The sequence below is a fragment of the Lepisosteus oculatus genome, chromosome 11 (assembly GCF_040954835.1).
Source record: "Lepisosteus oculatus isolate fLepOcu1 chromosome 11, fLepOcu1.hap2, whole genome shotgun sequence".
NCBI classification, from domain to species: Eukaryota; Metazoa; Chordata; class Actinopteri; order Semionotiformes; family Lepisosteidae; genus Lepisosteus; species Lepisosteus oculatus.
In genome coordinates, this window is record NC_090706.1 from 42088584 (window position 1) to 42114604 (window position 26021).

Below are 26021 nucleotides of genomic sequence, written 5' to 3' on the forward strand. Positions count from 1 at the left end.
TGGCTCTGCATCATCACACTCCAAGCGGAAATCACAGCACATTGTGCAATGTGCAGAGAAAATCATCGTCTTCCAGCTCCCCCTGCTCACAGATCTATACTCATCTTAGAATGAGGAGGAATCATGGCTGACCCCTCATACCCAGGCCACTCTCTCTTCCAGCATGCTCCCTCTCAGCAGAGACCAAGAGTAAGAGACTGAACACCAGGACTGACTGACACCGGTACAGCTTCTTCCCCCAGGCCATGACCCCTATAAACAAGGACACTGCTCTCATCCCTCCTCTGGGATCAGTTGTACAGTTTCATTTAATGGCACATGCTACCGATAGTTTCTGCAAATATACGCAGTATTCACTGTACATTTTATTACTAAACAGTATATACTTTTATATTGTACACATCATTGAACTTTTTTATCTGTAGATTTTTTTTTGTTACTTTTATCTTATTGGAATTGATGTCTACAGCTGCACCAAGAGAAATTTCTCGTATATCTTGTGCTTGGTGAATAAAGTTTATGATTCTGATTCTGATTTCAGGCTTTGTTTGATCACCTTGATTTGGAGTTATGTTTTCTTCACTACCGGGTGAGTTTACAAAAGGACCATCCTGGAGGTGCTTGTTTTAATATTAGAATTTTCATATATCTACTTTTTTATAGTTTATGGTTAGTGAAATACATGTGCTTCCAAAGTACAGAAGGAATTGATCGTGATACAGGTCAAATTATCGTTCATAGCTTGCATGTCTTACATGCGTACTGTATGAATGCATATTGTCGGAAATCGATATTTTGTCAAGTATAAACATATATCACAAAGGGCATTTTTTGTGAAATGTCAACATATTTAAAGGCAAGCCCCATGACGCCAAGAAACAAAGTTAAATAACATACATGTATATAAAATCTCACAGGATTTCAACACCACGCACTGCCAATTCGAACGTTTCTTTTTGCGTGTATAAAACTGGTGAAAACCCACCCTGGAAAATAATGGTAACAGTGCATGAACAGAAGAGGCGCGTTGTGATGCAATATACCACAAGTGTCAGAGTTTAAAATGCTCTTCAGCAGAGAGTTTAACAATTCGGGAAGCGCGGTGCATGCTGTCATGCTTTTGTAAATAGCACGTTCGAACTTACACTGCGGTACTGAAGCACGATGGACGGTTTCCTGGAAGCCGGACTATGTGCACGTGTTTCCAATTGCATAGGCTACAATGAATATTGTTTTTGGGATAAAGATTAGCAGAAAAGACCCATGCACCCATATATCCTGTCGCACTGATCTGAATCAAAATGCATACACATTCATACTTATGTCCGATAAATAAACAATTGTTAAATTATCAACTAATTTAAAATTTGAGCGGTTGATATGGTGATAATAACAGAACATATATCGAAACCCTGAAATGCCTTTTTTTTAAATATGTTGCTCATATTGAATCGTCGGGAGCACTAGCCTTCTCCTAACTCGCTTGCACCCAGGCAGCAGGAGCAACACACTGCAGCTGCTGCCGTTCCCTTGAACTCAACGCGCTGACGTTGCGGACCCGGCGTATAGCGTCCTAGTCTTGCGTGCGTCCGTCTCCATGCCACGACTCGCTGTTTCTTTCCATCTTCGCAAGCGGAGGATCCTTGAAGCTCTGTAGCGGCAGTCTGAGTGTAGGCCTCCTCAGAAACTGCACTACTTCACCTCTGTCTGCAGCCGTGTCTACTTCTGACAGGCTGCACAACAAGCTCTGTACTTGCCTCTGCCTGCAGAAACTCAGCGGGTAAGGTTTATAGATCCTCATCGCTGCTCATTTATGTCGCTGACAGGAAAAAAGAAACGTTTGCTAATTTTTGCACCTGTAATTTTTAAATATTTGACAATTACCGGTAAGCAATTAAATTCACCCATTATTATAGATGCTCAGTGCTTCGATTCAATTGTAATTTCCCATGTATTTTTTCTTTAAAATATGCATATATTTTTCCTCGATGTGTATTGTTATCTACAAAAATATTTATTTGTAAACCATCTATTATTCAGGTGTTACAAACACAACTTTAGTCCAGAGACCTTGATCACACCCTTGCAAACATCAGAGAAACACAGTAGCAGTATAATTGGTTACTTAGAGTCTTCAAAATAGTCTTGTTCTGATGCACTTTGTTGCATGCTATTCAGAATTGAGAGCCAATGTTGCCACAATGGGATGAACTGGGTCTCCTCTTTTGCCTTTGGATAAACACAAATGGCAAGAGAATCCTTAATGCTGACAATCATGGAGTCACATGAAAAAGAAATTGATAAATTCCCAAGTTCGTCATTGATTTTGGTTATGCATTTGAACCTTAAAGCTTTTGAATCAGGATTATTTGTGACATATTCTGAACATAAGCACTACTGAAGTGCTATTGTATGCTGAAGAATAAATATGTAAAAATGTTTTTACTCATATTCATTAACCCCAACAAGAAACCACAGTTTAAGCCAATGGATATTTATTGGTAAATGTGATTGCATTTATCATTGATGCAGTTTTATTTCTTTTCAGATAATTGTTTACCATTGTTAGATTTTTCTTTTTACTGGTCCTGTTTATGGTTTTTGACAGTTAATATAGAAACTAATAAAGAGGAAATGTATCTCTAATTGGAATTCACATGCCAAATATTTTCTGTTAAATACTGTTTCAACAATTAAATAACTCACTGCAATATTTGAACAGTTGGATGCTATTTAGATTCTGAATTGTGCCCTCATTTTATAATAAATAACAATTTATCCTGTGTTCTTATTCTAAAAGTTTAATTAATCCTAAACAATCTGCACAAACTCAGCATATCATTTGCAAAACATTGTATAAAGAGTTTTGTGTATACAGTATATGCACTGTTTTGTACGTAGTGATTATGTAGCATTCTGTATATGGATGTTAGTTAAGTTGAAGATGTTGTACAAAAAAAATCAGAAGACCTATTTTTATTAACTGAATGCAGAAGAAATGTAAATGTTGTAAACTACAAAGTGTTCAAAGTATAATCTGAGAGAACCGACATTAGTAAATGCACAGTCTACTTTTTTAAATCATTTTTTTCATTAATTTAATCTTTTTAGTGATGATGACATATATTGAGCTTGTGTAGTAACAATTTAAATTTGTTTAACAATCATAAATAAGAAGCCAAATGTGCATTCTGTTAAACGAATATTCTATCTGCATGTGTCTATCTTTCTAACTAGTTTAATTAGTTAAACAAATTGTATTATTTGGGCCTATGTGTCCATTTTATACTGATTTCAATTTATACATTTTGTCTTACCTGACTGGTATTATTTTTGTTAAAATAATGGAAGAGTCAATGGTGTGAATAAAATTGAGAAATTAACACCTCAATCTGAAAGCGATTACCTTTGAATTTGGATAACTAATTTGGAGTTGCAAATAAAAGATTACCAACACGACCTCCAACGGAAAAGATGAAAACTGTAAAAATATATTTAAGTTTTCAAGAGCACTGAAATTGGAAAGTTTTCCTATGGTCATGGTAGATATATCAGTAAGAAGACCAACAGTAGAACCAGTAATAGTTTTTATAGGTTAAGGTATTTCTGTTGTTTCACAGTTGTCTGCAGTATTATTCTTAACTGATTAAAGTATGCATGGAGAATGTGAATTGGGATTGAGCTTTAAAAACCAAAAAAACTGTGTTATTGCTAATTTAAAAAGAAAAATCAATAATAGCCTTACTTGATCTTCACATTAAACATTATAGTATGAAGGCTGCAGAAAAAAGGCAGATCCAAGGCCTGAAAATTGAAGGATGATTCATATCAGATGTCCTGTATCAGATTAATGAAAAATCTCTTTATGTGCTGTACATTGTTACATTATTTAGATTAATAGTGCCATGCATTACAATATTTTTAGTTTATTACATTGCTAAATATTTTACATTGAAGTATAAAGACAGGTGCCTCTTTGAGCTAAAAATGTCACCTGCAATTCAGCTATTCTAATGTAAGATTTTAATTTTCAAGGATTATACTTCTAAGACATCAGGTCAGAGCAATCCTTGGAAGTGTAATATCTCTGTGACACACTGCACTCAACGGGAAGATGTTTCTTGTTGTATTTCACAAAAACTTATCTCTGCTATCTACCTCTGAATTAAAACTTCCGTGACTCCAAACATCCCAAATACAACATAAATCAAAGCAGATTGGATAGCAGAGAGCTCTCTAAATCTTAATAACATTCTTAGAGATATGAATTAAGTTATTGTAATTTTGGCCCTTATTTTTAAAAATACTTCCTATGGGGATTTAAGGGTCTAATACTGGGACCTTAATATTTATTTAATTGCTATGAGCAATGCATTTAGCTTAAAACACTACACATAAACTCAATTTATACCAATGAAGTGTAAAATAACTACATGGTGCATGTTGTGTAAATTATTGTTGATGTTATTATCATGTTTAGTTGTGGAATCTGCAGTTTTCTTTGTTTGCTCTTCAGTCAGTGCATCTGGTGCTCAGATGATGTGATCCCTGTTTGTACAGTACTGCATGTTCATTTCTTTGTTGTATCTATAATCTCTAATTAACCTTCCTCTCTTTACTGCTTACTAATTGGTGACTGTCTAAAGGGTTTAGATCGTAACGGCAGACAGAGAAGCCCTAGTGGGCTCTAAGAAATAATACCAACATTTCTTGTGGTCAACTTTTTAATAATACAAATATTATAATTAAAATACCTTGAATTGAAATAAGACGTTTTAAAAGGCAGTGCAACTACAAATTGTTACATGAATCTAAACTGTATATTATAACAAACAGCTACATATAAACAATGAATAAACTATAACATATTCATTACTATTTGTTATACTGTATATTTTAAGGCAGTGAGATTCCCGATTTGTTAAGAGCTGATCTGGTATGTTTGTAGCTGTTGTTTGTAGGAATGTACATAATTTCATTGCAATACATTCTCTATCACTCTTTTGCCATCGGTTTTTGCTTATGCAAATGCTTATTTGTGCTTCAGCATTTTGACTATCTCAGGAGTGAGCCCTTTTTTAATTTCACATAAAATTTACTTACCTGTGCCACATGAGCTTACGTCAGTGTATCAGAGGCTTTACACTACCAAGATGACTTTAAAATTAGTAACATTTTATTTTCATTACGAAGTCATATTGTTTTGAACAAGTATAGTATACTTATATTTGTAAGTTGCATTTTTCATTTTGATTGGCTTGTTGAAAAGCATAAAACTGCCAATATATAAAAAGTTACATATTCTCTTCTGATGTTTATTATTTGGGATTTCTTTTATCGCCAATGACTACTATAACGTGATTTGATATTGTGCAATCTGTCAAGAGCTTTTTCTCTAGAATTCGTTCTATACATAAATACAATTACCCCAATTTGTTTAGGATTTAAGAACGAAAAAAAGTCGTTCAGGCTTTATCCTAAAAGAACATTAAATCAGTGTCTCTATCAAATTCACTCGTTTACATAATTATCTAGAAATATTTATTTATTTTTGTTTGTTTCCTGCTACACACCGGTCCCGTTTATTATTCTTGCGAAATAACTAAAGGGAAAATCGTTGCTCTGTAGAAATCTCGCGTGTCCAGCGTTTTCCATTGAAAGATAATTATAGTAATTCTCTGCTACTGTATATAGGAAAATTGGAATTATGTTTAGATTATGCATTGCGCTTTTATTTTATAATGAACATCAGTTCGCCGTATAGTCTTGTTATAATTAAGTAATCTTCTCAAATTCACCCCATGATGAGCCAGATCCCATGGTTTATGCGAACGTGAGCGGGTTTTTTATATTTGCTTGTAATGCCGTAATATTTGCATAAGTATTGAACCATTATCCTATTTTTACCTTGGTTCCTCTCAATAAAAATACCAAGTGGAACATTTCCATGAATACGTTATGGCCTGTATTTGGTATGAAGGGAGTCACACGGTACACGTGTAAATTGCCTTTGTCTTTTCAATATAACTTCTTTATTAATAATAAAACTATTATGTAAACGTTGAAAATATGAACTTGGCTGTGTATCCGAAGTAAACGCATTACGTACTGTAGCTCAGGTCCTGAATAGATGCGCAGATGTCGTGAATCATCCTTTTGATTTTTGACTAGTTAACTGCACAACATACAACATCTATCGGGCTTAGGTGGTAAACATCATCAAAAAATAGTCTAAACAGTTACATCATCTTACAATTAACATTCTTAATGCAACTTGGATATAATTAATGTTAAATATCTAATCTATGGCTTGAAACTGGTGGTAGCCTGAACTCTGTTCCATTGGATCGACCGATGTGTCTCGCCTTCTGCAGCCAACTCGAAAATCTAATTACTTCATTTTGCTGAATAAACAAACACACAAATACGTAACGAACGAATGAGCGAATGAGTGCCATAAAATTATAATATTAATGCTTTTCATGACTGATCTATAAACGTAGTGGATAGTTATTTTGAGAATTTTACTCTAAAAGTCAAGGGCAGCTAAGTCTAGTTCTCTTAATGTTTTTAATAAAAGGAATTTTATCCTTAAGATTTTGTAGTATGTTTTAATACTTAAGACCACTTTATGAGGTAGAAAATGTACTAAAATTAACAACATTAAAATAATCTTCAACATACTTTTAATTGAGAACTTTAAATCGTTTTAGAAAAAATGAGACTTTTCATTTTCCAGAAACGACTAGAACTGAAAATCCAGTGCAGTAGTGCATGGTGATACAAACTTTTTTCTCAGGCCCTTTAAATCTAAGGACTGATATTATGAATCTCTTAGCCCAGAGACTATGAATATATTTATTATAAACATGTATCCACACATCTTCCTTGCTCTCAGATATTGGGAGCTAGACTATATGTTTACACTGAAGATCCTCAAAATTGTTGTATTGACCGACGCAACGACCTTGGAAGACTTGTTTTTTTCCCTGATTTGACAGAGAAAATAGATTTGAAAATAATGTTTAACAACGCTGTAAAAATGCAGTACGGTTAAAATTTCTAATACATTTCTAATACGTGACATGTAAAGGCGAGTAACGAAACAGTTAAGAGTTGATGGCGTACATTAGTAAAATTACACACACTGTCAAAATCGTCAAAATATAACATAAATTGACTAATTATTATCAACAAACTGGAAATAGAAATACGCAGGATTCTCAAAGTGTTATATAATCTTGAATACAATTCAACTCAATTTGAAACGATTATTAGGATCAATTTTAATTGAATAAAGAAGCATTTTCTTGTTTTTCATACCTTAATAATAATAAAATGGTTTTAACAGATGCTTAATACAATTCGTGTAAGTGACCTGTAAAAGTAAAAAAAAAAAACGAATAGAACACGCAGCATAGAGATGCACAGGCGAAACAGAGTGAATATAATAAATAGAACAAACCAACATACAAGAACAGAAAGTATTTCATATCAAGAATCTATACTGAGATTAGTGACATTAATCAAGGAAGGCAAACCGAACCTCACGAAAAGCAAAAGGATTTATGAAAAAAACACTGTCGGTTTAAATGTATTGCTTGTATTTGGGTCAGCCAACCTCCTCCTCTGAAGTTGGTTGTATATAAAACATATTCGGAAATCTCTTTTGATCTTGCACAATACACTGTTATTCGCTTGACTGATTATAATGGTATGTGCCAAATCTATTTATTGAAATGAAAATTTAAACTGGAATAATCATTGAAAAATCGGAGTACTATTTTTTTCTCAGCTAGAATTACAGTACATTACGAAATGTTCTCGTTAGGTCTACAAATATATTTTATATATGTAACTAGAAAAAAATAAATTCGTTAAAAATAATTTAATATAATCGTTTGAACGTATCAAGAAACGTTTGCACGTTGAAGTTTATTGAAAAAGTCCGACTGCATCGTACATGCATGCGCTTGTTGAACTATTGTGTTGAAATCTAACCAAGATTAAACGCGAATTCAAACTGCTCTCACCGCTCCCTTTCATGCAGAGCTTGCAGAGTTAGTCTGATGTCACATTGATATTGAAAATAAATGAAAGCATTTAAAATGTCCTTTAAAAAGTGCAAAACGATTATTCGTTTGCTAAAAAACTGATAATAATGGTTACTTGGTTAATGTATACTGTCTGATCACTGATCAAATTGGCAACCGACTAGTCTATTTCTCTGAATGCTATTCATCAGTCTCAAATTGTGAAATTAAAATCCAGATAAGCCTTGTATGGAGCATTTGAATTTGAATTAAACTTACTATTAAATTAAAACGTGGCATTACTGTATTTTGAAATAGCTATTATATAATTGTTTTCATTTAACTCCAAAAGCTTCACTTACAAAAGAATGGAAAACAGTTTTGTTGTCAAGCATGCGGAAGTTTCGATTAGTTATTTGTTGTATGTTTTTACTGTGCATTTTTAGACTTTGAATAATTTGTTGTTACATCTGCGCACATTTTATGACTAATTTGTGGAAGCCCGATAAAAGTTAACTACATCTCTTTTGATATATATTTTTTTTCGTTTTTCTTGGTAGATAACTTTTGTGAGAAGTAATTCTGTTATTGTCCCATGGAAGTCCAACAATGCTTTTGAAGCCGAAAATAGACATACTTATATAATAACAGGTAATATCCAAAAGGCGATTGGAAATGACACACAATGGGTAACTATCTTAAAATAGAATCTCCTAAAACTCCAACAATAAGACCCGGAATAATGTCAAATGTTTTGTAGAGTTTTGTTTAAAAAATATGTTTTAGATTCTTACTGCACCAAATCTAATGTGACGGTTTAATGGGTGAGATAGGTTAGAACAGTTTCTCTCTGTAAGAATAATTTACTAGTAAAAAACATAGGTATGTAAAGATATTCAGTTAAAGTACGTATTTCAACGTCTTTTAGCTTGTAAAAAATCTGAATTAAGGCCATTAATTGACAACAATTATGAACGCTTATATTAACACAGACATAGAGATCATACATTTGTACTCCAGATAAATCATCTATGGGTTATAAATCTGAGTTATACTTCAGTTGTTAATCATAAATTTAAAAAATTGGGGAATTTTGACATGCTTGCTTAAATATTTTTATCTAATAAAGTATTAAAAATATGGAATTAAACCAAGGTGCCCTCCAGCCTTCCTGCTTTCGGTGCTTGATTTAGTTGTGCAAATGGATGAAAAGCCTTTCCTTAAGATCATTTAGAATAATCCTTGTATTTATTATGTGGGAAAGCAATAACAAATATGTATAAGTCTGGGGGAAGGGCCTACATTTTGCAGTTCACAACAACTTGTTATAAAACCGTATTATCTGACATATCACATCGACTGTACATGTATTGCGCTTAACTAACCAAGGGTCTTGCAAAATCAAATGAAGCTTCAGAAATGTAAATGACTTTTTTGTGTACGTTTCTGATTCACTAACAGATACATTTGTTAAGACCGGTGATTTGTGAACTTGTTTTTCACACTTTCCAAATTTGTTCTGTAGAGCACTAGGTTTCAATACCTTATTTTTCAGGCAACCATTGCCGAAGTTACATGTCGTGTCTTCGTTTAGAACAGTCCTTAGAGAACAAAGAATATGAAACAAATAAGTAATAATTCAACCTGTTTATATCGTTTGTTAACTGCTTTTTAACCCTAGGATCGCACCCGGAAGTTAGTTGAAGAGTTCTAGCGCATCAGGATACATGACGTGGCTAGGAAATTAAACCACATTTCTGCAGCTCTCAAAGGAAAGGCGCGTGTCCTGTTCTCTGCCCTGTGATAGACTTGTTTTTTGGGTATAGTCACTGCGATCCTGATATTATTCCGGAAGCGCAGGACACTAGGTGTGACTTCACTCTTGATGGGACGCCAGTTGCTTGGGACTGCGCACACACCTGGACAATCTAAAAACACCCAAGCCAGCAAGCAAGCCATGTAATAAAAATGCTGTATATATACTGTACGAGAGCAACGACCATCAAAACTGAATAAATCTGGATGTTTTCAGAACGACCCGAATATATCTAAATTTTCGATTTATAATCTAATGTTTTTAGAAGAAATTTTCAATGTTTGTTTTTTGGTTATATTTTTAGAAAACAAGTTTTTAGTCTTTCAGAAAATGTTGTTTTACGAAGTATTCAAATTTATCTGAAATGTATTATGTTTTGCCTCTCAACGCGCGTTTATGGTTTTACTGAAGATCAGAGCATTCGATTAGTAGTAATATCTGTAGCGGTGCTTTATATTTAATTAACAAAAAAACTTCATTTTAAACATCACCTGACTAATCTAAACGTACCAGATAATAAAATAAAACAATTTTTCCTTAGGGGACAATAAAGCTTGAATTGAATTGAATAAGTAACCAAGAAAAGTCTAAAAGTTAATTAAATGCAGGATTTTCTAATTTTGTTAGTTACTTTTATAGAAGAACAAGACGGTCGATTCTTGAGAAGTTATTCTACCTTTATTTCTTTTTTTTTGTGTCTAAAATAGCAGTTGTTGCGACAAATATCTCCGTAAAATTATAAATACTAAAGGCTTCTTTGTTCCCATGTCCGAATTATTTATTGCAGATAGTACTACGCTAGTCTTAGTCTTTAATGTATAAATGAATTATTTTCAGAATGGCCACACTTTTCATTTGGCACGAGGAGGATAGTTATAATTAGCTTGTATCTGATTTGATACTTTTAAGTTTGTTTTGTTTTTTAAATAGCTTTTGGGTTGTAGGACTTTTCAAAATAGAAGGGTAAACACAGCGTTATTGAAGTACCAAAAGCACAAACCTCTGTTCCTTTCCGGTGCTAAACGAAGACAAGAGAATCAGAACCCTGCTAGTGCGTTGTAACTCTTGGGAGTTTGTATTAAGCAGACGTTACCTACAGTAAATAGCTGTTATAACACCTTTGCTTCTAAGATCGTAAAATATATTTTCACAATATTCAGGTTAAATCAATGATATACTGGATATACTGTAGATAATTTCTTATGGGGTTTTGCAGCTACAAATATTAAGTATTTCAGAGGTTACTATATGAATATCAGTGACAAGAAATATTTTAATAAGGAGTTTTTTGGTTAGTAATATGATGCTATTGACACATAAGGATAAAGGATACCATTCAAAGTTTTAAATGTTAATGCATCATTAAGTGAAACTAAAAACATAAAGGAGAACTAACCCTAGCCCTAACCCTTTACATCGGAAGAGGGCTCCACAGCCGAAACATTGTGTTTTCTTTCTTCTCTTTTCAGCATGGAATACACCTTTTACTTGTTCCTCCAAATAAAGGAGAAAATATACATTGCTTTGTAAATGACCTATATTGTGCTTGTTATGCATTTCTAAGTCATTTCGTTTTGCGGGACTGCAATCTGCAATTCGCAATCTTTCCTTCTGCCTTCTGTAATCAGGATTTGATCGCTTTACATAGCTTGCTCTGTGCAGAGCAAGTAAGACATTTTAATTAACTTCAAAAACGAGTTTGCACAACAACAGCACCACCAACAAGAAGAAAAATAATTTGATCGAAAATTGAGACAAAATGTAGGATTAAATATAATAACATTTTAGTAGTAAATAAGCTCCTGTAAGAGGGATTCTGTATATTGCTTATTAAGGCAAATTCTTTATGCGTTCAATTTCCAAGATAAGCGGTAAGTGGAGATAGCAGACATAATGGATGTCAAAGTTGACAATTTGCGCACAAAATATAAATGCCTACAGCTCACAAATAATACTGCACTAAATGAACTGTAAGATCTCCTTATAACAAAATAAAAGCAGAGGAGTAAAAGAGTACTACTGAAATACCAGATGCTATGAAAATGTACATTAAGATCTTTAGTTTATTATTCTAAGAAAAACAAAATCAAATGAAAATTGGAGTATTTACAACAGGAAAAGGCAGGGTATTTCCAGAAATTATGCAAGATCTGGGGGGCGAAATCTTAAAGATTGCGGCTCCATCCCGATTGACAGCTGAAGCCCAGAATCCTGCACTGAGGGCACAGGGACATTTCCGCAAAACAGTGATCCACCTGCGATAAGCACCTCCTCCACCCATCCAGGAATCGTGCGTGAGCTAAGAAATAATGTCCTGAAATTCGGTTCCTAATATTGCACTACCCTGTTACCATTTTTCAAATATTACCATTTAAACGAACACATTTTCTACAATGTTTTCGTTTTATTTTGTTTAAATACAAGTGAATGATTTTTAAGAAAATTTTGATTTCTTTGTGATACTTAGGCCTATTTTCCTAAGAACTAGTCCAATTGATCTCAAACTTGCACTGAGCTAGGCCGGTACAACTAAACTTTATGGTTTAAAACCGAATACAGCGGTACAATATAGACTGTAACTAATGTATACAGTAATGATTGTGTTTTAGCTATTGCTTTATTTGCTTTATTTTGTACTCCCTCATTTATCTTTCTATTGTCCCCATACTTAATGGCAACTTACAGTAGTTTTGCATCTCCGTGTAACAAGGTGGTCTATTCTACTCTTACTCTTTAATTTATCTTTCCCGCATCATAGGACGTAACCTTTTTTACTGCGATTTTCCTTTGTTCAGCTATATTCAGCATTTCCCTATATGCCACCTGTGCATACCTTCATTTTCAGAAATGCAAACGTTAAAATATATAAGAACTATATTTACTACTAGAATGTTTGTATAGTTTAGAATTAAGCATTACATTTCTAAATTGCCTTAAATGTTACCAAACGTTAAAAAGATAAAAGTTGTGACTTAGACAACTTAGTTATTTTTGTAAAAAAAATGTGCAATATGTTTCTAATAATAAGATACTGATAATCTCTACAGATACAACGTCTAAGAATCCTGAAAATGAAAGGAAATCTCGACACTCTAAAAACAGATAAATGACGTAGCTGACCAGCGAGTTCAACTGAGATCTTGTTTTGATTTAATTGATAATTAACAAATAGGGGAATAACTAAACTAATAAATACAAATATATGTTAATGTATGTCTCATTTTTGTACCCCACATAACTAAATGGATAACTGTAGACAGAAGTCGACAAAAAAGGAGTTCAGGTCATTTTAACATGTATACATGGTCATCATAGTCTTTTCAGTCATGGTACTGAAACAAGTCATTCCAAATTCCAACAGACACTGGGGTGAACATTAATTTTCTTCTAAAAAGCTTTAGCATGGAAAAAAACAAAAAACTAACGAACAAAAAACATTTAAAATGGTGTATTGCGCCCTATTTATTTGAATAGGCCTACTTGGCTAATGGTCAGATTAAGTGGAAGTATCGGTGTATGTAGGTTATAGCAGAAAACATTGTCGCGGATTTATGGTCAGGAAAACTGCACAATTCGTCAAACGTATGTTTTTCATTGTTGTTTTGGTATTCTTAAGATAAAAGTGAAATGAAAAAAAAATACACAGTGCGATTTACCGAAATTAAGATAAATTCAACCAATGTTTTGGTCATTTTTATTGATTAAACTCAGTTTTCTTAAAGACTAAGTGGGGAAAAAGTAATGATTCAAATTCACAACAAGAGCAGGGGTACAATAGATGTAAATTCATTTAAAACATTGAAATTCTAGTTGTTTTTTTTAACACAGTATCGGTCTAAAACCATGTCTGCAGAAGACGCAGGGCTTTACTCCATGTTTATCCTAGATATTGCGATGTAACATCAAATGGAGTCATCTTATACTTTTTTCAGCGACGTGGGTGTTGTTGTTGTTTTTTTTAACAGAACAAACGCGCCTCGCCATTCTAAATACTAATCGGCGTGTTTATGAATGTGTCAGGATTAATAACATGTCCAGTTTTCCGCACGCTGGCTCCTCATTGGAGACCCCCCGGTGCCGTTGCTATGCCAGTGCGCGTCTCCGCCGTCTGTCAGCCCTGTGTTGCTGTGTCTCCGCAGATCTCGCGAGAACGGCGGCGCGGCTGGCTGGAGGTGGCTGCAGCAGCAGGCAGAGGGAGAGAAGGCAGGCAGGCAGGCAGGCAGCATCATGGCGGACAGAGACAGTGGAAGCGAGCAGGGAGGAGCAGCCACGGGCCCGGGCGCCGGCTCCCTACACCCAGTGGCGGGAGGGGCGGGCTCGGCTTCCGGGCTGCAGCATGAGACGCAGGAGCTCGCCTCTAAGCGGGTCGACATCCAGAACAAGCGATTTTACCTGGACGTGAAGCAGAATGCGAAGGGCCGCTTCCTGAAGATAGCCGAGGTCGGGGCCGGGGGAAACAAGAGCCGCCTGACGCTCTCCATGTCCGTGGCCGTGGAATTCCGCGACTACCTGGGGGACTTCATCGAGCACTATGCCCAGCTGGGGCCGAGCAACCCGGACATAGCGCAGGATGAGCCCCGGCGAGCGCTGAAGAGCGAGTTCCTGGTGCGGGAGAATCGGAAGTACTACATGGATCTGAAAGAGAACCAAAGGGGCCGGTTTCTGAGGATCCGTCAGACCGTGAACAGGGGGCCTGGCTTGGGCTCCACGCAGGGCCAGACGATCGCCCTCCCCGCACAGGGACTCATTGAGTTTCGCGACGCCCTGGCGAAGCTAATTGACGACTACGGGGTAGAAGACGAGCCTGCCGAGTTGCCCGAGGGCACCTCCTTGACTGTGGATAACAAGCGTTTTTTCTTCGATGTGGGCTCTAATAAATACGGGGTGTTCATGCGGGTTAGCGAGGTGAAGCCCACTTACCGCAACTCCATCACTGTCCCCTACAAAGTGTGGTCCAAATTCGGAAACACGTTCTGTAAATACGCCGAGGAAATGAAGAAGATCCAGGAGAAACAGAGGGAGAAAAGGGCATCCGAGCTTCAGCAACAGCAGGAGGAAATTCACGGGGATGATGGAGATGAAGATTGATAACTGTAGAGCAAGATTTACAACAGATTAACAAAAGAGAAAAAAAAAGATAATGAAAAAAAAACTTTACTGTAAAAATAAAAAAAAACTGTAACTGTTTAACTCCAAGGGAGCACCACCCACCAAACCTCCACAAACTGACAGTTATGACTTGTTGTCACCCATCGCTGGATGTTATCCACTTACCCACCATTTAAACAGTAAGCAGCTGCTAAAAACAAAGTAATAACATTATATATGAACTGTGTTTCCTACTTGATTAAAATTATAAAGAACTGAGTGTTTATTTCCCTAATTAACCAAGAACTTTTGTACACGTTCAAGCTATTAAAAAGTGTTTGAAATGTTCAAATGGAAATATTGCCGAGTTATATGAAAAAGTCCTTTTCATGTGAGCTAACATTTGACTTTAGCACAAAAGAGATATTTTAGAAGACAATTTTTTTTAGTTTTGTTTTTCTTTTTTAACCAAACTTTCAGACCTTATACAGAGGCTACCATAGTACGTTTGACACCCTATATACCTGTGATTAGAGACGTGTATATATATATGAGGGCTAGGCATGCTGTGTTGGAGCTTTGTTTAAATGTTATGCAGAAGTATGTAGAGTAAAAGGTACATAGGTTAATTCATGCAAGGTAATTAATAAGTGCTCTCTTTTATACAATATGCATTGCATCTGAACCTTAAGCATATTAAGCTGGTCAGTGGGTCTTCTGTGATCATAAAATGTAAAAAAATAGACATTTAAATGAATATTGCAAAGTTCTTCATGAAAAAAACATAAACAGAAGAGAAAGTATAAATTTGTCTCAGCTTGTCATGCTATGTGTATAAAATGTACCTGTAAGACCCTAAATGTTTTGATATTTGATTAGATAGTGCAGTAGCAACATGCAGCAGTTTCCTGGTGGGATGTGTACACTATAACTTATCATATCTGTTTTTGTTAGAAGGTTCTGTTTTTCTTTTCTATATAATCAACCCCTTCTGTCCTCCGTGTATGTCCATGAAAAACATGGATAGAACTGTTACATTGAAAGTTTGGACTTTGGAAAAATAACAATAAAAATGATTTTGTGAATCACATGTATTTAAATCTTAAAAAAAACAACAAAACATTTGAGCACCCACGTTTTTGTGGGGGTAGAACTATACCTTTATAATTTAAAAGCTTAAGTGGCACCTGTGAGAAAGCTGCTGCATGACAGGCTGACTGTACTGAGCATCCTCCGAACATTTAAACAACCTGGTGCCTTATATATTGTACATGTTTATATGCCGGTTTGGTGCTTTTGGAATGCTTTTTTTTTTGGGCTTCTGGTTCGCCACAGCACAACTGGTGGTCTTGACTGGATTTTCAAAACCCAAAGAGACAAGTTTTTGTTTTTTTTCTGTAAAGAAAAACAATTGTGTTCCTTTATTCATAAGCTTTCCAGGAAACCACCTTCATGTAAACATGGAATTTGTCACCTAGAAGATGCAAAAGCATGTTCTTCTGAGTTGAGGTTTTACAGGATGAGAGCAAGGTAGATGGGTTCTCAGTGGACTGGAGACAGAGAGAAACAGAAGCCTATAAAGCCCTTTGTGATGTATTCTGTATGTAGACCTATGGCTTGGGCAGTATGTGTATTTTGTAAGTTGCTAAAGACCTCAACTGGAGGATTAGTTAGCATGTCTATTTTTTTTAAAGAGTTACTCCACATTATTCATGTCATTTTGAACATTTTGCTCACAAAGGGTTTCAGTGAAACTTACTAATGCTACATTTCATTACTGTGTGCAATATTGTAAGTGCCAATGGTGGCAATATATGTATATCAATTAAATATATGATTAATATTTGAAAGCATGAGGCTGAATTCCACATTTTTTCTCTTCAAGATGTTAAGCATTTAAATTAACAAAGTCAGACTTACGGTGAGTTTCCTGTACTTCAGCAAACTTCTTCCAAGCAGACTCTGTTATTGAACAATCTTCTGCCTATACTTAAAGTTCAAGGCAGTGAGTAACCGACGTGAAAAACATCTTAAGAGCTGCAATTGTTGTTAATGTGTGTACCATACTCCTTTAAATGTGCTTAGCAAAGAGGTTCTTTTGGTATAATTTGTCAGATTTTTATCCCAACACTACAGTGTTTTGTATGACAGAAGTATCAGCTAGTGAGAGTACACCACACAATTAGTACCTTCTAAATCATGAAAACCTGGCTGGTTCTCATCCTCCTGGATGTCAATCATTTTGTTTGTGAAAATGTTTTGTGAATTTTGTTGGAAAAAGACAGTAAAGTAGATGGCACATAAGGTTTACAGCATGCAGTAATGTTTCCTGATATACTGTAAGTTTAAAAAATGTAATTTGAATGAGATCCTTAAAAAACTGTACTTTTTTACTTTCTTTTCTGTTTCATGTGATTCATGTGGTTTTTTCTTTAACTTGAAGAAAATGTTAGTAGCACAGTGCTTACTCTCTGGAGGAAACGTCTTTGTGACAAGTTCTTAATTGTCTGAAAAAGGATCTCAAAGGAATGTCTTGTACGAATTTTTTTTCCTCTTTAACTTATGTTGCCTCCCACGTCAGAAAAAGTTATATTCAATAACTCCTTAATGGGGAAAGTATGATTTATGTAAATTTTACAAATTTTAAAATAAAACAATGTTAATTTACCTATGTCCCAAAGGGAGAGAAGTTTCATCTTTAGTGTTGTTTTTTATTTATATTCTCATTTATGGTGGGAATGAATAAATAGGTATGTAATACTTGACAATGATTTAAGTTTAATAATTAAAAAATAATGATCACACAAGGCATGCTTTGGTTTGAACTTCTATCTTGTATTTGGTGTTGTGCGGTCCAGAGAAGTCCCTCATCATGCAGGCTTGCCTTATAGTTGTCCACCAGGAAATAGTGTGGGATACATTGGCTCTAGTGAATCAGCTTCGTGTTCATTAGCTGGACTCACAAGTGAATAATTATAAAGTTAAAGCCGCAATGTGTATGTATAATTTCTGTGTATGTATAATTTAATTAATAATCAGTGTTGATAGTTTTCATTATTCTTTTATAACTAATAAGCAAATGTAGTTTACTATTTTGTTTAGCTTCAGATCTGAAAGCCAACATCTGTGGAGTAGCTCTTTAGCATAAACTGTGAAGCATGTATTTATATATATTTAATTGCAACTTCTTAATATACAACAGATAGTTTCAAGTGATTCCTCTTGGCAAACTGCATATATCTTAAAACAAATTTCTTATACATTTCTTCTCTTACCAGTGAACTTAATTTTGATTTATGTAAAAGATTGAGTCATGTAAACATAATCTTGCTAAGGGAGTATCTTCATTACTTTCAGCTCTTAGAAGTTTATTTTGGGGTGTTGCTTTTTCTTCACGGAACAAGGCTTTTTGAAAATGTTTGGTTAATTGCTGGTTGGGCTTTCTAGGAAAGATGTTGTCCCTTTGTATAATGCTGTTATTATATATTAAGTTGTCTCATTGGATACTGCTGACTGTTAAATTTAGTTTAAAACCTGCAATTGCCCTATGATATTTGGGGTAAAGTTGGAACTACAGTAAAGGGCTTGCTATTTCTGGGTTTTCACCAGTACTTGTCTGAATTCTTTGAATTTGTATTCTATTAGGATATTTCCCTTGGACATTTGTCTGTAATCCGCTATTTGGTTTGCTTTACTGAATCATGTGAGAAGGCCTCACTATTATAGACCTAAACAAACACGTCTGAAAGGTTTTCCTTCTCACTGTCACAGTAAATAGATTATCTTACAGTATTGTTGCTTTTAACCCCAAAAATGTGTTCAGAAGTAACATTTTTTTTTGTCTGTTAATGTCTTGACTGTAAAATAAAATACTTGACCAGGTTTGTATTATAATTATACAGTGTTGTCTGAGTAAATGCTGGATATGCAGGTATGTCATATTAAGATAGGGAGTTGCTGACTAGTGCCATACAGTTGCTATTAGTACCCTGTTCCTTTATTAAGACAATCATATTAAAATCTGGTGTTAGTTCATGTTGTAAGACTTGCAACAAATAATACACTTCGTGCAACCCAGCCTGGTTATCGTTCTGGCTTTTTTAAAACTGGACATATTTTTTCTTGAAATATTGAACATAGATTCAGAATGTAGTTAATATGTGCAATTTGATTGTCACAAAGCCTGCACATTGGCTGGCATCTTTTGTAAGATTAGTTTGGATGGGAAACTGTTTCTTTTTTTGTGTGGAGAAACCTGGCTTGCCTCCACAAATCAGATGCAGTGTATGAATGGGGTATCAACAACTGCCAGTAAATCTGCAGTGTATGTTGTAAAACACTGCTTTGACCAGTGCAGAGCTACAGTATGTTGTCCTTGGCATATGACATATTTTCCTCAATAATGAGCTACACAGTAACAACCTGACATAAAAGGGGGAGCAAGCTTTGCATTTTGTATGGGGTTGAAGCACATATTCTACATTTATGCACAGATACAAATTCCTTTTTAATCAATGCATAATTCATAAGTTCAGATATTTAAAACATTTAACCAGTATTCTATGCAAAAGGAATTAAAAGATGGGCAATGACAATTTAGTAAATGTTCATTTCATTACTTTCTGCAATTCTAAGAGCGAATATTATGGTGATAAAGAAGTCCACCAGTTTTTCTCTGGGTGTCTGATTGTTGCTGAGGAGGAGGAATGCCACAGTGTGGGCTGTGCATGCAAATGCATTTCTAGTTACAGCTTCTCTGTGTAAATCTTTCTTTAAATTTCTTCTCGACATCTTTTCATTGTAAGTACCCATAGGGACCTCAGAAGTCGAAAGCAAATTATTAATCAATTAATAAAAACTAATCTATTCTCCTTATTGATACATAAAAGCTGAACGCGGATGAACGATTTAATTTTAGGTTTCTTGCACGACATTGAATGATGATACTGTTATAGAGAAACAATATTTACTCCTGTTTTGAGTTCCTGAAACCCAAGGGTGTGGCATATCCCCTCATAATTAAGTTTGGTTTTCCTTTAAGCTATTTTAAAATCTCTCACGCTGGGTGATCTAGTTACTTAATCCTGTTATCTCCTTCTGTAACTTTATTTATGCCCATAGATAACTTTGATTTACAGTACAATTTCAAATTCAGACATAAGTTGTAGACAATTTAGTAGGGGGTCTAGCCCTTAAACAAGTGCTTCTCAATCCGATTTTCGCCGCTCCTGTGATCGTGTCATTTAACGGTTGTTTATGTCTGTTCTCGGAAGTTTATTCAGTGGAAATTACTCATTGACATGAAAATTACTCTTCAATTTATTTTCATAATCTTGTAGTTTTCACAGAATGTAGGTCACTGCAGCATTTCAATTGTAAATATTTGTAGTGTATAACCGATTATACCGCTTCATGTTCTCATTTATTCGGAAATCCTATCATTGAATGAACATTTTGAATGTATTCATGACCACGATTAACTGGTTTTAGAGGTTTTTATGAAATTTGCTAGAATGTCTTACGTTTAAAGTGAAATAATTTACTAGACTTTCTTAATGCAACAAAGAAAACGCATTCCACACTTTTTTTCTAGGCTAAGAACTGACGGCTTGTGGATGTTCTAATGAATGCAATTTTGCTTTCGATATGTTTCTGTGTACCGATTGTTGTATGAGGGACATTTCTAATAACATAAAAAAGTCTTTTTAGGCTACCTAGTGATATATAACGCAGTGAATCTGCCTTCATTTAAAGTCCAATCATTGTAGGCAACTGAATAAGGACAACTGGATGAAGATGATTTTATTAATGTTATGATGAGTAGTCGTGAGCGAGGAATAAGTAAAGGTGATTCCACGTTTCACAGCTGCCAGAAAGGACACTTTTGTCTTTTTAGCCTTCTTCGGGTCCTTTTCATTTTTGGCGTAGAATTAACATTTACTTGCTTATCATCTTCATTATTATCATACTAATTATAACAATAAATATATTTAAGCAGTCACAGAATAAATTCGATACACAACACCACAACGTTAATGTACCAGAAATGTTTGAAAGAAAGTGAAAGAATGCTACATCTGAGGTTTGACAAATTAGTTTTTGGTGTTAACATCTGGTCCTAATGTATTCTGATGTTCATTTGATGCAGTAAGAGGAATTTATTTTACGTGTATGACTGTACTTGTTTTGAAGTTCAAACGCCAAATTTTTACCATGCTTAAATTTAAATACGATTGTATTGACTTTTGTGTTCCCGAAAGAACCATTTTGCGCTGAAAAACACTCATATATTAACATGCCTCTAATATCCGTTGGAATAGGCATGCATTAAAAAAAAAGTTGTTGAACAAATGGAAAAAAAAACAACATTACTGACTCTTCTTTTGATGGCGTTGAAGCATTTAAAATATATATTTGAAGTGTGACGAATTCATTGTTATTCTGACCGTATCTATAGACCGTAAGAAGCTGAATTTAATGTTTTTACAGTTTATGAGATGGTGTTGTTTCCCAATGACATTATTGTAAATCATCCAAGACCCGGGAGACTATAGTACGCGTACTGAAGCTCGGCGACTGTCTGCCCCTAGCCCCGGCCTGTATTTTTATAATAAGGGAATGCTCCTGTGCGATGGCTCACCCAATCCAACCTCAGTCAATTTCTGCCCGGAATAATGTCCCCTCAGACATTTTGTAATATCTTTGGAAGTTTATAAAGTAGAAGCATGGTGTATGATTTAAATTAAAGCTAAGAATAATTCTGGTTAAATTTGATGCAGACTTTTGTCTTTAATTTTGTGTGTTTTGGGAGGGGAAGTAGTGTTTAGGACTGGAGAATAGTTATTTCAAAAACATCTGAGACTTATTCCTAAGTAACTTGATTGAGGTACTTGGATTGCTTAGATGTCCTGCAGTGTAAATTAATCTCCAGGTTGTCATTGTAAATAATCATTTATTAATTAAGATATTTGGTTAAATGAATAATTAAAAAGGAAAATTACAGAGCATTCTAATTTATGCCAGTAATTTATGCACAGTAGTTATTCTGCTTTTTCTAGTTTCTGACATATCAGTACACCTCATCAATTTGTTTAATAAACCCCTTCTTAGACTAATTCAAAGTAAAAATACTATTATTACTTTTTTCATAACCCTGAACCTCATCCCTTCCACTTTGGAACCATTTTGAAAATTGAGTGGGCAGCCTTCAAAGATTTTCGATCCTGTAAAAAATGTCCTATATTTCTCACATAGCAAAATATATCTTGAATTAAACCATTTTCACTTTTCTAAAGTGTATTTTCTCTGTCAGTGTCATTGCACGTTTAAAAGTGAGATATGTTCACTTTAAGCTTCTATAAAATATTTATTTAGTTGGGTTTATTTATTTACTTTATTTATTTAGCAACACACTTTCCTTAGTGCTGATGTGGTCTTCACATGGATACATTTCAAGAGCTCTGCAGGGTCAAATTAGCCACATGTTTGAAAAACACTTCAGATTCACAGTCCAATGTGCTCTTCCTTTCATTGGTTGCTGTCTTTGGCAAAGCAAGGGTAACAGTAAGAAAAATAAAATGAGTTATATAGTTCTTAAAATCATAAAATATAAGCTGTATGTGATTTTGCGTAGTTCAGAAAACAATTAATGGGATGTAACGCAAGACTTTGCAATGTATGCAGTAAAATGTAATATCCAAGGTGTGTTGTGCTCTAGATGTCTTTAGAGACATCTGACAAGGTAAGGGTATATAACATATCTGCAAGTGCGGAACAGCTGAAAAGTTAAGGAAAGGTCTCTGAAATACTACAGACATTGGTAATACTGATGTTGCCATTGACAGTGTGAACATTTTCTGTTTCATATTTCCAAATTAATTTGTCATTAATCGCCATAACATAGGCTTTAGAATAAATGTGCATAAAGAATGCCAAAGTAAAAATAACTCCATATGAGTTCTAAATAATATTAATGAGGCCCTCCGTTCTTATTATGCATCATCAGTATATTCACTGGATACTTATATTGTATATTACCGCTTTTTAAACACTATCTATTGTTTAGTAATTCAGACATCCACTCAGCACATTAACCTGATTTACTTAATCAGTATATACAGTAGAGCATTAATAATCTTAATTAGCTCCTTATAATAATATATCCAACAATCTTTTTTTTCAAAACATCTGAAAACTCTGATCATTTCAAATTGTAGGGGAATATCCTTAAGGTGTTAACATACTAGAATAACATACCTACTCTAGTATTAACTAATAACTAATTATTAACTAAGTATTAACTAATTTCTTAACTAATTTGTTTATTACATGTACTGTCTAGGGTTCTGGACTTGTAGCTGGAAGGTTGTGGGTTAAAATCCCAAGTGAAACACTACTGTTGTATACTTTAGTCAGTGAGATGCTTCACTCAAGCTGAAAAAAAAACGGTAAAACGCCCAACTTTATAAATGGGTGCAATTATTAACTTGCTTCTGGTAAAGGCACTAGTCAAATTAATATGTGCTCTTTCAAAGCTGCATCAAGACATGGGTTCACATTTCTTTTCACCTTTCATGTAATCTATTCTCCGATATTATTGTCAGCTGTCAAAATGTATTTTTAAAATATCCTTAAGATTTATGGCGATTGGCTGCAAATGCATTAGGGCTAAATACAGATTGGATAATGCTTTGTTCACTGAATCATTCTTGTGTACAATCGCCTAGTAACTAGAGACAAGGTATTGTGGGAGAGGTAGTTTTTAAGCGCAAATGTGGAGGAAGTCGAGAAGAAAGGCACTACTGTATCAGACAATTCCTCAGATCGAGAACATTCATTGAACATCTTTACCGTTTGCACTAAGGAGAATCTTGATGTCGTGTGGTAGAAGTAATGATAACACCGACTATTATAACTACAACTTCAAATATCATTATTTCTAAATCTAGTGATGGTAATAGCTAATGACATTTTATTTTAAGAGTACACTTTTAGTTTTCGTGGCATAAGGTGTGAGGTTCTTGTACGTCTCAACAAGTGGAACATTACAGTGTGAATATGCTCTCTTCCTTGATAAATATGTCAATTTTCTTAAAATATTTCGATTTTTTGCTTAAACCGTGCTATTTCAAAGAAGCGGTGTCCTCCACTAACGCTAATACCCTTGTCATCTCGCGTTGCTATGGGCGCTGTGGGCAGGATCTGATTCACAAGGCGATTAGACGTAGTCACGGCTTTTTTTCCCCTGGGAATTGTGATCAAGCTCTTGCGTATCGTTGTTCTGTCTGTGTCTTGTAACTGTTTTTAGTTAAACTGAGAAGAAATGTGTGTATGTATGGTTTCGACCACTCCAAATTGGTTGACAATACCGATTTCTGTATTCCGCAATGTTTTGGGATGTCGCGATTACACTGTTAAATGTGCATTTGTCCGAGAAGCAAATTATCGGAATGTATCTGCTAAATCGCGCTATAGCACGGATGCAAAAATAAACAGCCCCCCCCCCACCCATAAATAAATAATCACAAAATCATTTGACTTGTTTTTATTTCTGTATGTTTAATGGAATCTATTATATTACTCTATAACATGAAGTGAAGAAAGCGAATTTGTGGGCTTTTGTTTACGACCGAGCTGCGCTAAATTATCCGTATCTTTCCTTCAAATAAAAAGCATATTTATTGATATTACTACTGTGATTTTCTTGGAAAGACTGAAATTATGTGCAATGTAAATTTAAGCTCCACAAAATAATATGAAAAAGACGACAGTATTTTCACCTTGAGTAAAAGCATATGGCTGAAGACGATTTTAGAATATTTTCTCTTAATATTCAATATACAATATCTGATCTATGGAAGTGCGAATATTTACACATTTTAGTGTACAATTGGGAACGAAGACTAATTCTCAGCTACAGATGAAAGATTTTCTCATATGTGTTCTGCAGGGTCCATGTCCGCACTCGAAGACAGCCAAAAGAGTAAGAACAACCCCGCTGCTCTCACTGTTTTATAACTAGGAAGAGAGGACGCAATGGAAATAAAGTGCAAGTATACTTAATTTTCTTGATAATGAGTAAAATAATATTAAAATGATAGTGAGGGCATAGTCAGGAACATTTTAAAAAAATGTTAGTAGTAAACGCTTTGAATATTTTACTGGTGATTGAGGCTGGCTCACCAGGAACCTTTATGAGACCTTGTGCTGCCAGGACTATAACTAATTGAAACGAATGGATGAGATGAGCAGAAAGAGGCTTGTTTACATGTGCGTTTCTCCCAATGTTTTATAGCTGCTTCACAGGGTAATTATACAGTACCTCACTTTGGCTGATACAGGTATTTCTTATGGTTTATAAGAATGTAAGAAAGACTACGAGTGAGATAAAGCCAGAATATTGCTGCTTAAATATTGAAGAATCTAGCTGCTTCTAAAAGGATCATACTGAGTCAGGTGTTCTGATTCCCTCCCACAGTCCACAAGCATCAATAAGGTGATGTAAGAACTGAGAACATAAGAAAGATTACAGACAGGAAGAGGTAATTTGGCCCATCTAGCATATTTTGGGAAATAATTTATCCAAAGATCACAGCTTTTTCTTGAAATAAACCCGGGTAGTCACTTCATAAACATGGCTTAGTAACTTATTCTGTACTCTCACAATCCTCTGCATATATAAGTGACTCTTGTTCTCAGTTTTACTTGCACATTCACAGAGTTTCCACTTGAATTCTCTGATTTGTGTTTCACTGTTTATTCTGAAGAAATCTTCTGGGTTGACTTGATCAGTTCCTTTAGTGATTCTGAATACCTTGATCAGGTCCTCTCCTAATCTTCTCTAACTAAGGCCAAAAACGTTCCATTCTTTTAACCTGCTGGCATAGGACATTCTTTTTCAGCCAGGAATGTATTTGCTTTTCTCTGAACTGATTTTAGAGCAGTGATATCTTTTTATGGAACATGGCTACTGAAATAAGAAACAAGAAACTAAGGTTAGTAGAACCTTGTCATACTGTAAAGCAGGGATTACATCTCCAAAGTGGCACATTAAGCAGATCTGAGGTGAAGAAACTTAACACCTT

At 34.8% G+C, this 26021-nt stretch overlaps 1 protein-coding gene across 1 annotated transcript; it reads left to right on the forward strand.

Annotated features, from left to right (window-relative positions):
* Positions 1 to 1615: 1615 nt before the first annotated feature.
* On the forward strand, positions 1616 to 24469 carry puraa (purine-rich element binding protein Aa). The gene is made up of 2 exons (XM_015349926.2): positions 1616 to 1780; positions 13989 to 24469. The coding sequence occupies exon 2, from the start codon at positions 14077 to 14079 to the stop codon at positions 14935 to 14937; it is 861 nt and encodes a 286-aa protein (XP_015205412.1). The 5' UTR covers positions 1616 to 1780; positions 13989 to 14076; the 3' UTR covers positions 14938 to 24469.
* The last annotated feature ends 1552 nt before the right edge of the window (positions 24470 to 26021 follow it).

Coding starts and splice junctions, on each gene's coding strand:
- puraa (XM_015349926.2), top strand. CDS start 14,077: ATGGCGGACAGAGACAGTGGAAGCGAGCAGGGAGGAGCAGCCACGGGC.